The 12279-nt window shown below is 40.4% G+C and overlaps 1 protein-coding gene across 1 annotated transcript; it reads left to right on the top strand.

Annotated features, from left to right (window-relative positions):
• Positions 1 to 8202: 8202 nt before the first annotated feature.
• Positions 8203 to 12048, top strand: LOC107186605. Its single transcript, XM_015574503.1, has 5 exons — positions 8203 to 8266; positions 8619 to 8873; positions 9686 to 9856; positions 10558 to 10923; positions 11627 to 12048. The coding sequence occupies exons 1-5, from the start codon at positions 8234 to 8236 to the stop codon at positions 11975 to 11977; spliced, it is 1176 nt and encodes a 391-aa protein (XP_015429989.1). The 5' UTR covers positions 8203 to 8233; the 3' UTR covers positions 11978 to 12048.
• Positions 12049 to 12279: the final 231 nt, after the last annotated feature.

Here is a 12279-nt window from a genome sequence, read left to right as displayed (position 1 = left end):
TCTTGAATTGAAAGTCAAGGAAAAACTAGATCTTCCCTGAATGGTGTACCATTTGTATTATTCGAATGATTCGAAATCTGCAGTCCGTAATATCATTATCCCTCTCTTTCTCTGTTGCAAACGGTGTGTGACGTGAAAGGGTGGGGGACACAACGATGTGATTACAGGGAGGTCGTTGGCAAGGATTTATAACTTATAAGGAATATTATAAGTTGACTGCAGTTTTTTATGCAATATGGAATTTTGTAAAGTAATTTATACAGGCAGAAGTAGAAATGAAAAATTCGTTCTCCTTCAACGATTTTAGCGGGCTGAAAATAAAACGAAGCATTTATTAAGCTCGGTGGAAATTTGATTGTTTATTGCATTTCACATACTTCTATATGCTATAAATGCAGAAAATCCGCAGTCTAATTATGAGACTCAAACAAATAAACACACCCCAGCTCGATGTGCATCGTTCAGGAACAACGGTTTTAATGGATAAAGAAAACAATTTTTGCTGAAAAGTTAATTTTTAAGGAACGAGTTGTTTCTGGTGACAATTGTTATAGACCCACGTCCGGGTGTATCCGAGAAGAGTACCGCGTCGGAGTCCTTGACCTAATTCGGTGACCTGTAACTGAAGGTTTTCTTAATTGAATTACCGTTGATTGTTAATACGATTGATACGACAAATTGATTTTATCGATTATGATAGTAGAGCTAAAGCGTTGCGTACTTTAGAGCCCCACGAATTCTGTCGCATTGTTCTCGTTTTCGAGCTTTCAATGTCAACTTATATGCAGTTATAAATTACGTCATATGATTATTTTTTTATATACGTACATATATATACAAAATAAAGTTTCATTGAACTATCAGTTTTAGAATCGAGATAATGTCTGTAAAAGATATCGGAAAATGAATAGAATATAGTTGTAAATGTACAATACGTATGGAATTATGTCCTGTATCGTAATTTAAATGAAATTTATCGATAAACCGCGGATTTTTATGGAACTTTTCACATTTTTGTATAATCCAATTTGGAAAGAATTAAACGAAACTCGTGTTTCTTTTCTGGGAAACTTTATCAAGCATTGAACATGAAATAAAAGCAACTTCGTTAAACTCGTTTGAAGTCTTTAATTTATTGTGTTTTGTGTATGTCAATTCTCATTTCGCCCCCATATATTCATTGCCTCGAAGACGTTGGAAGTTCGGAAACGATATCCTTTGAAGAACAACAAATTATTTCGCACTTGAACGTTTTATTCTCATCGTTTTTTCGCCAGTTGAAACATTCAGAGAGATAATCGATTACACTTTTAACGTTCAAAGCGTACTTTCACTTTTTTCCGTTTTTTTTTTCGTACGTTTAAGGTCCTTGCGTCTCCGTGGACCAGAACCAAGATGGCACCCTCTTCCTAATTATACCAGGGTGAGTCGATCGAACGTCCCGATAAGGAGATAGCTCATTCTCGATCTTTACAACAAAAGGCCAATTGTTTTGTAAAACTGTGAAATCGATTTTTTAACAAAACTTATGGTTTTCAGGATATTATCCAAGTCGTCTAGATTTCGAACGAATTACTTCGGATGAAAATATTAAATGATACTGGTTTTTTTTACTATTCAGACGATATCGTGATAAAATCAAGAATATCACTATTTACGCGTTGATTTAGTCGTTTTATCATCAATTACACTCGGTTGAGTCATAATTAATTTCGTCGTAGATACTAAAAAACTATTACTAAATAATAAATAGCAATGACATTAAGAATAGTTCAGCTGAATATCAATGATTGAATTTACAAAATTATGTACAGAAAAAAAGAAACGGAAAGTTATTAACGACTAAACCTAATAATTCGATAGATCGTGAACCTACTATTTCGAAATTCAGTATTTTTATACAATTGGACTACTGGGTTTCCTGTTTAGAAATTCAGTACTCTTCAGAACTAGACTACTAGATTTTACTATTCAAAAATTCAATACTTTTCACATGATACAGCTGTGACAGTCAAACGTTAAAGACAAGAAAACTAGATATCGAGTTCTCTTCGAGGAAACGGTAACACGATAAAGGATCTAGAAGCTGTGGATCCTTGTAGTTCTATCTGCGCAACCAGAGGAAACACTAACGGGAACGGTAGTCGAGGAATGCCTTTTAAAACCACTGTGTTTTCCATCCGCGCCTCGCGTGACTCGGTTACCACCGCGCGCAAACAAACAAACCAGACCTCCAGGGAAGACATATCCGTATGTATACTGGGTGTCCCAAAAATATGGGACAATCCGCAGCATGCATATTCCTCGTGTGAATAAAAATCGAAAAATCCTTTACCGTTTTGTCATCGGAAGCTCCGTTTCCGAGATATTAGCACTTGAACGAACCCCAATCAGCTGAGCAGTCTGCGCGTAAGTGTGGCCCACCGCTCAGCTGATTAGAGTTCGTTCAAGTGCTAATATCTCGGAAACGGAGCTTCCGATTACAAAACGGTAAAGGATTTTTCGATTTGTATTTGCACGAGGAATATAAATGTGGTCGATTGTCCCATTTTTGTGGGATGTCCTGTATCCTCGCACGTATTTTGAAATGTTTTCTTGTTACGCAATTCCCCTCCACGATTCTGCGTACTGTCGTTCTCGGTCGGAGCGCGAGAATGAATCATCCGGTCGCACCGGAAGCTCACAGGTGCGACCATGACGAAGAGTTTCACCGAATGAAGATGATCGATAAAGTCAATACGACTTGTCGAATCACAGGCATTGGGACATGTACGAAAATGACACTTCAACTGGAATTTCCTGTGAACGCGCGGAGGTCCGTCAGATGTTGCAATTAAACCGCGGAAGTTTACTGAAATTCTGACGCATGAACGGTCGAATTGGGCGGGGCTTTGAGTCCTGTGCCAGAATGGAATGGATGCACTAGTGAATGGACATTATGTATAAAAATGAATGAATTACGTAATTAAAATAATCAAACGATTAAATATTGATTTTTCTTCAATTCCTTTCGTATTCAGACAATTTTGGTGCCACGTGTTGGTAAGGTTCATTTATTTAGTATTGTTCATTCACTGGTGAAATCTGTATTTGTTTCTTTCAGCGATCGAAATATAATTATTCCAGACTTCCCCATCGATTTCACCATCGTGTCACTTCTGTTCCAAGAACGATCGATTTTTTAATAAAGCTTATGGTTTTCAGGGTATCATTTAGCTCGTCTTAATCTTAAACAAAGGATGGTACCGTTGACCAGTCAGTTATACAACCGTTTCAGAAAATTACTTAAGAAGTAAGAATAGGTAATAATATTGACTGCCCTTTTTTTTTTTTAATCTGACGATATCATCGTCAGTTCGTAGGAGTGCAAGGGAGGTTAGGAACCCCTAACGCCCCTGCGTATTTCTCTGGAATCCTTTCAAACCAACGACCAAAACATGATTCATCTATCTTCCCCCATCCATTTCACGATCGTATCACGCCTCTTCCAGCGACAATTTGCGCGTCGATTGTTTCAATGAGGCACAAGATACCGTCGCCATATCCCCGCGCGCTTTCAATTAGCGAATCTGACGCGTAGGTGGGCCCGTGTGCGTGCGTCAGCAGAGTCCCTTTTTCGACCGTGCCCCGCGAAAAACAAAAAACTGGATGCAGCACCGCGGGCTAGATCGATGCGCGCCGTGACCACCACGCACGGTCGGTCATTCAAGTTTACCAGGTCGTTTATCACCTGCCGTCAAATACGTCACTGTACGATTAGCGTGCCCCCGTTTGACGTCATTGTTCCCTATAAATGCTCGATGAACGCGTTCGAGGGGCACAAACTCGAGACGAATCGACCCCGACGGATCTTCACCACCCGTGTGGATCGTTGACAGCTTCTATCGAAACTTTCGTTTTGCTTCGAGATATATCTTAAATCTTGCTAAATCAACCTCATTGCCGTGTCACCTCAACCCGGAAGACACGTCTCACACGACTCTAACGAGAATCATTCTTTGGAATTTGGAGAAGGAACACTCGCATCGAAACAACAAAATGGTAAGAACACTTTGAGAACAAAAGTATATTTGATTTAAAAACGGTCGGGAATGTTTTGAAATATCCGTATGTGGGCTAATGGAGCCGATGGCTGAGTCAATTGTGACTCGTAGATCAGGATTTTATACTACAGGATTTCTGAATATGGATCAAAAATTCGGTGGTTTTGTTTTATTGACGGGTCACCGGTGATCCAGCCATAGGACGCGAGGATCGATGAACAATACAAGTATCAACGTAAAGATCTTTTCGTATAGTCTGTCCGATAGTCGAAATAAATTGAGCTCCCTGTATACGTGTAATAATTACGTGGCGTGACAAAGCTGAAGCCGCCAAAAAAAGTTTCGAAATTGTAACAAAATGATTAGAACTTTTTTTTAACGTTTTCCAAATTTTTTACCATTTTTCTCATATTCTTCGACAATTTTCCAATTTTATTTTTAATACGTTCCTATTTTTCTTCGATGATTTACCAAATTTTTATTACCATTCTCCAAAGTTTCTTCAATAGTTTTCCAAACATTCTTCGACAATGAAACTTTCGAAATTTCACCACTTGCGAAAACCTAACCTAACCTAAATTTCTCTATTCCAGATCGCCATCTTGGTCATCTCCCTGGCGTTCGCCGGCTGCAGCGTGGTTGCGCTTCCGGTCAGGCCGTCTAGCGATGTCGGTCCAATAGTTGGAATCCCGTTTTTGATCCAGGATCCGACCGGATCACGGGGCAAATCTGATGAAGAATCGTCGCCTACGCTCTATGGGATTCTCGTGGGTGAATTGAAGAAGGACGACACCGTGAATGGCAGCCCTATTGAGAAACGTAGCGTCGTAAAGAACGACGAAGAAACGGACGACCTCGAGACCGCGGCTGGAACGTATGCGCTTCGACCTCTGTTCGTTTACAGGCAACAATTGGCATACAGGGAACGGGTACGACAGGCGAATCGACGTAGGAACCGATTCTGAGCGATCAATGGACCCCACCCGTCACCTATCTGACGTTGACAAGCTCGCGGTGAACGAAAAAAAAAAAAATGGACAGTGATTTTGGAAACCAAAGAAACGGCGTGTTAGCGACCCTTCGTCCGGCAGATTATTCGCGTTCGACGACGATTATTATTTACAAAAAGATATTCTCAAGTTCCTCATGAATCTGCTTTCTTTTTTGGTCAATTTTAACGCAACAGTCTGATGCCCCTGCGAGGCCGTTGAAGAGAAGAATCTCGAGAGGATCGCTGTAGCTCGAGAAGAGGATAGGGTATAACATTAGCTTCTGGAGAATGTTGTAAAGAACTTATTGCAGAAGGAACTGATTAGAGGTCGGTTCAAGGACAATTTGGATGTTTGAAGAATCTTCGGTTAATCGGTAGAGCTCCTGAAGAACTCGTTTGCAGATGAAGATTATTCGAAGCTGTTTAAGGAAGAATTTAAGGTTCATCGATGAGCTCCAGGAAATCTAGAAAACGTTTAAAATAATCTTTATCTTCCGAAGAATTGGAAGGAATAATTTTCGAATGAAGATTATTTAAGGATGACGGAAGAATTTATGATTTTTTATTGAAACAGAATTTTTCATGGATCCATTGCTCCTGAAGATTCTTCAAAGAAAATCAAGAAGGACCGTGTGAATAACTTTCCATCGAGACAAAAGGAAGGATCTTCTAAGGATTTACCTGAAGAATAATTTCGATGTCGTTGAACTCGAGAGATCCTTCGACTTCTCTTCCCCCTGTTACCGATAACGAAACAGCTCGAAGACGAAATTCCACGTAAACTGAACGGGTTTACGTACACACGCATACATGTCAAAAGGCATGCAATCCTCGCCCACGGTCGAAGAGAAGCATTGTTCAAGACGGAAGAAGGCTGTGTCCACTTAGCGTCCCGTTAATGAACGAGTTATAAATAGCGGAGCTGTTAATTCGACCCGATCCCCAAACCTCTCCGATACGACAGCGCTCATCTCGAAAGACCGAAGCAGAAATTTTTATACGGTTCCGACAACAGGGTATAAAAAAAGAAAAAGAGAAGAAAAAAAAGAAGCAATTGTACAGCATTTTTACAACGACGAACCGTCGTCCGATTCTCGTGCATAGATACTTGTGTGAATGACGAACGAGTGCCAGGAGTGTGCTTTGTCACATAGTCGATTATTAAGTCCCTAGTAATTTTAAGAACGAAGAGCTAGCAACCAAAGCAAACCTTCGCGTATTCTATTTAACGTAATATAGTCATGTAATATTGTTACCGTTGTTACACTCTCCGAGCATAGGACCATACTGTAGGTATTTGTGATACGATATTGTTTTTTGTTTTTTTTTTTTAGCCACCGACCAGTCGAATAAATTTCTTACATGTGAAACATCGATCGATACTTTGCAAAATCCTTGCCAAACCGTTTATTTCGAAATCATCTGTCACAGTTTAATTCTTAAATATTATTCACCCTGGGAACACCGGAATTCGAATGAAATGTCGTTTGACCGGCTCCTCGTAACTCGACCAGTACCTTCTGTTAGAAGATGGCCGACGATACCAACCCTTCCATCCGTGGAGTATCCTCCCCCGTCTCTGTTCCACGTCGTCGAGTATCTCCCCAAAATCCGCATTCCTTTCCTCACGTGGATCCGTCGAATCCTCGTTGGATCTTGCGGTGGAATCCTCAGGAACGTCCGCGAAGCCGTCCATGTCCGACGAGGAATCGGAGGATTCACTTCGAAAATCCACTTCGGTTGGCTGCCCCGGGTCGGCCATCTTGTTTTCTGCGAATTCATCCGAGTACGATGCTTCCGTGGTCCAATTGTCCTCGGTGTCTCGGCCAACACGACTATTCAGAAGCGATCCAAGATCAACGATCAACGGTTCGTGATTTTCTACTGCGTTTCCGTTCCGTTCTGTATCCGTGGTTCGATTTAATTTTAACGATTCGTCGACAGAGTACGCGGACAATTCACGTTCAGAAGTGATCTGCACCTCTGATTCCATAAATTTATCCGTGGATCTTGATGAACTCTCTGACGAGACTTGGAACTGCGGTCGATCGTTATTATTGATCGATTCCTTGACATTTTCCATTGGTCTGATTGTAACATCGGTGTTCAGATCGAAAAATGTAGGTTCCATCGGGTTCGACGGTAATGGCGGCGGCGCCATATTGGTTTTCTTGTCCATATCCCTGCATTCGTACCGACAGGCTTGCAGGAATAGGACCAAGCTAAGGAAAAGAACGGTGTCCATTCTGGTTTTTTTTTTTCGACGGATATACGTGGTACACTCGGGTGTCTAGGAGGAACTAAGACACCAGGAAATGATGGCCGCCTCTTTTATAGCCGGCTGTATCGAAGCAGCCGCTAATTCAATCGCTAAACATTACAATATTGTCAGCGACGTACTAACACGAGCTTTGGTTTGGGAAACACTACAATGATCCGGAACGATTCTTCCGTATGTTATCGGTACCTCGATATCTATCACGTTTTAATGTAATTTTATACAGTTTAATGGCTGTTTTATACAGTTTAACAGCTTTACGGGACGTCCGTTATCCGAACGGTGTCTCGGTCGGTCGTGATCCACAAGAGGATTATTGTAAAATTATAGGACCATATCAAGGAGAAACAAGACCAAGAGATCCATAGAAACTATTTTTACAAAGTATATTCAAATCCTCCTCCCATCCAGTATTACCGTTTACCATTCATCTATCGTAAAAATGGCTACCTGTATATATGGATCTCATTGTTTTAACTGTATTTATAACCATATTTTCGATTTTTTATTTTTCATCATTTAATCACCACTTGAATTCTAGCAATTTTCGTCCATTGGGAATGAAAAGATTCTTTTTAGCCAGAGGATTATGATCGATCGATCGGTCGATCTATTTTTCACTCGATTATATCGGATAATCGAGTCAGTTTGGACGATCAATTTACAGTCATCGTTGGGAGTGGACGAGCCTCAAGCTGCTTCGAAACGCAGCCAGCACAGGTTCAAGGTCCGCACGGCCAAAGTTATGTACCGCAAGGCTGATACTCACGTCTGTTAGCAGGACATCGATAATTTCTTTTGGTACCTGGTATAAAACCACGAACGGACCGTTATCGTCTGGCCAGACTGGAAAACGGCGTCGCTGGTGGCTTCAGTACGAACGAAGATTTCGCGACGATACGGCTTGTGCGTCACCGAGGGATGAGACGCAAAATGGTACCGCGCGCCTTAAGGGTATTTATACTGAGAGTTGTTATTCAATAGCCACCGACAAACATTTATTCGAATACATACGTAGTGAAAAACTGCTATCCAAGGACGTCACCCAAAGCTTTAAACAGTTTAAATAATTGTTTGCCAAATCTCAACTTATTTAAGAAGAAGTATTGTTTTATTATAAAAATTGGGATTTTGTACGTTTAAACGATTGAAAATTGACGAAGTACTTTTTCTTATATTTTATTCGTTATTTGAACTCAGCCTATTTCGTAAACAGTCAACGACTAAAACTATTCGTAACAGAATTGGTATTTTTAAGATTTATATATATATTTGTTTTTGTAATTTTACACGTTTTCTTTTCCAGATCAGCACGTTCCAAATGGTAGTTTTCACGGTTCTCGTGGTTCACGGAACCGTCTCGACGGCGTTGCCTTTGGACCCGGAAGACCTGGAGGGTTTGCTGCCACCGACGCCACGCGACATAAACGAGACCCTGGCCGCCGTGGTGCAAGATCCCGTCGTTCAGGACGCTGTCCACCAAACCGCCAGCAACGGATCGTTAAACGGGCTCGTCGTTAAACGGAAAGTTTACATTATGCCGGCGAACGATCCAAACAAGGTTCGTATACGCGTGACTATACGACGTGTTTGGAGAATATTAATTACGCCAGATGGTCGCCGAAAAACAAGAGAGACAAATATAATATCGAATTTATATTAGATATTCTTGGATTTCTCGGAATTTTCTTTATTAGAAAATTATCTTTTTTTTTTCCATACTAATTATCTACCATTAAAAATAGAAAATTAAATCAAAAGGTGTATAGAAAGTTTGCTGCTACCTTTTAAAATTACGAAAAGTAATTTGGAGTATTATATGGTTCGTACAAATATGTGTACAAGCGACTCACAAGTTTGTTCGCGGAATGTTGCCACTTCTGTTTGACCGAAATATTCCCCAAAATACGAGTTTTATTTCAAAAATTCAGAAAATTTCACCAGAAACCGACGGTAGATGTAATGATAAGGGGAATATATACATAAATGGAAATTCTATAGACATTCTTGTGTACCTACTTGTTATTTTAGAAGTATGTAAAGAAAAAGTGAGTCACTGTATAAACTCAATAAGCGTTTCCACTTAATCTTTTGGCAATTTCATGACCATCGTCGAGGTATTCTGACGTCATACCGCATCCAACAGAATTACAATAATAATGGTATTATTTAAAATTTCGGTAATCTCTTCTTTCTATTTTTATCTCTTATATGTCTGTTATGTTTACGCCAGTTTGATTTTATGTTTTTTTTTCTTCTTCTTTTCGATTCATGATTTTATAGTATTGCTAGTTATAGTAGTATTTTACGAGCTGTTTCGTTTTAATGTTATATAAATATTCATGACAATGACAGCAATAATTCACGTTTAAGGTGCTCTCGACACGCGAGCACATTCTGGTGATCCCGACCGAGAATCTGGAGGACGTACGACGGAACATCACGGAAACGAAAGAGGCGGAGGCCGCTGCAGCTGTCGTCGAGACTTCCTCGATGAACAGCCAGTCATTCTTCGAAGACGAGGCGGATGACTATATGCCTCAGGTAGAGGATAATAATTCAATAGATCCAATCGATTCAATATCCCCGTCTTTCAATTGCGTAACTGAAACACGTGAAAAAAATCCTTAGTTCCGTTTAGATCGTTGTGCATTTCGATACATTCCACCAATACTTTCACGAATGGAAATTATTAACAAAGATTATTATCTCGAATCGAACATTACGAGTCTCACCGTCGAATACTGCATACGAGAAACAAAAAGCTTTATTTACAATAATTTTTATTCATAGACCCTTCGTTTATAGTAAAACAGCAGTATTTAAGACCGTGATTCTGATCTCGAAACTGTTAAAGAGATTAAATGATTATTTCCCAAGTACATATATACTCATTCAAGAAGAATTATTACTTTGTTATAAAAAAATAGGAATTTTTTTTATCTTCTATCCGTTATTCGAAACTCTTTATCTAGATAATGAATTTCACAATTAAATGTTAGTTTAAATACTGCAACAAATATAAATGAAATAAAAAATCGAAATTTTGTAATCTTCCTCGATATAATGTCAGTCTCCCAGATAGCGCATGATGCCTAATAACGTCTTGAAGAGGGCTTAAAGGCGCCTTAGACCTAAGAGAGCCGTAAAATTGGCCTCTTTAAGGCGTCATATGCTATCTGAATAAGGTCCAAAGTCCACCGATTGTTTTCATCGACAAGAAACATTTCACTTCCGGTTTCTAGAGTGACGCAACCCTAAGTTTCCAAGGAATCGAAAGCATACCAGGCCAGGCGACGTCATCTTCCTCGATAAACGAGAATCCGAAGATCGAAATCAATTTCCTGGAAAACGCACCGACGCCTGAAACGGAGCCAAAGAAAATGGCGGTTCCCGTGGTCGCGGTGATCGATCCGTCGAACGCCAAGAACGGGAAACTGAACACACCGATAGTGGCGATCCTGCCGAATCAATTGGACGGGAACGCGTTGAACAATCAGGTGCAATTTCTGAAGGAGAACAGCGACAAGATCCAGACGAGAGCGCAAAACTACGTCGACCGGACCTCGATCGCCGTTGATCCCACGTATTGGAGGCCCTCGACGTCGGAGGTAAATCCATCGAGTAACGTTTAAACACGGGAAGATCCTCCGAATCGATTGTTTCATGTAAAGAGAAACGACAGTAGTCCTTGGAATAAAGCGCAGCTAGCAAAGCAGCTCTTGTTTTCATTTTTTCGCGTTCCTGCTTCCGACGCGTTGTAATCCTCCAGTGGTAATGAAAACGAATTTCTTTTATTTCAAAAAAATAAACCGTCAAGTTCTTATTAATTACGGAAGTCTGTGTTAGACCGCGGAAATCAGGCAGAATTCACAATTTTAGATTACTAGTCAGACAGCACATAACGCCTTGAAAACGCCCATTTTACGGCCATTTTAGGTCTATAGCGCCTTTATCCCTGTTGGTCGGGATTAGAATACACCAACAGTATTCCCTGCTTGTCGTAAGAGGCGACTAAATCGGACATATCCGAGATGTCTTTCCACCCCCCACATAAGGGTGGTAGCCGAGTTTGCTCGTGAGGGTATCCTCACAAGCAAACTCAGGTTCTGTTAGGGGAAAAAGTGGCGCAGGGTAAAGACCTTCTACCACTTAGTATCATTAATTACTTAAGTTTACGTCAAATTAACGATTTTACCTTTATTTCAGTACTTGAAATAAATTGACCAATTAGTAGAAGGCCCTTTTCCTACGCCACTTTTTCCCCTAGTGAAAACCGAGTTTGCACGTTCTTCAAACGGGTACTGCTTTCAGATCTCGATCGTCCCATCTTCGACGCAGGAAACGATGCAGATCACGTTGTTGCCGGACCAAACAGATGAACTGGTAAACGAAGAATTGATCCTTGCGCCTGTCGCTGTACCAAGATGGGGTTATGTAGCGCCATATTTCACGGATCCGCCGGAATACACAAGGAACCTGGCAGACATGGACGTCGCCGAGGATATTATCTTCAGGCCGTTGTTTAGGTACCGGCAGGAGTCGGAAGAGAGGACCAGATACCGACAGGAACAGAATAATCGGAGATACGGATATCGATATCCTAGTTACAATTATTACCCTAGACGTGGTTATTATTACGGATCTCGAGACAACGATTACTGAGAGCCGACGAATGAAAAAGATCATGGAAGAACGAAAATTTCTGGGCATAGAGAATGATTGTTGTTCCAACATGGCGGATAGAAATTTCCAAATGATTTTACATACTTCTTTTTGGTACACCATAAGTAAAACTAAAACTGAAAGTATTACAACTTGAACTTCAACACAAACTGAATATTCAACATTAGTGGTTGGTATTTGAATTGTTATTGTATTTTTAACTTAGTTCTTTTTATGTAAGTCGACGTTATCCCAACGTTACGGTATATATATAAACGTATGGTTGGGTAAAAAATTTATCC

Source organism: Dufourea novaeangliae, unplaced genomic scaffold (genome assembly GCF_001272555.1).
Source record: "Dufourea novaeangliae isolate 0120121106 unplaced genomic scaffold, ASM127255v1 scaffold65, whole genome shotgun sequence".
NCBI classification, from domain to species: Eukaryota; Metazoa; Arthropoda; class Insecta; order Hymenoptera; family Halictidae; genus Dufourea; species Dufourea novaeangliae.
The sequence above is the reverse complement of the archived record's forward strand: the minus strand, read 5'-3'. Positions and strand labels throughout refer to the sequence as shown.

Bases quoted from the DNA above. Each gene is read 5' to 3' on its own strand.
- LOC107186605 (XM_015574503.1), top strand. From the start codon at position 8,234: ATGAGACGCAAAATGGTACCGCGCGCCTTAAGG. The intron at 8,267-8,618 runs GTATTTATACTG...TTTCTTTTCCAG, and splicing joins TGGTACCGCGCGCCTTAAGG to ATCAGCACGTTCCAAATGGT. The intron at 8,874-9,685 runs GTTCGTATACGC...TTCACGTTTAAG, and splicing joins CGGCGAACGATCCAAACAAG to GTGCTCTCGACACGCGAGCA.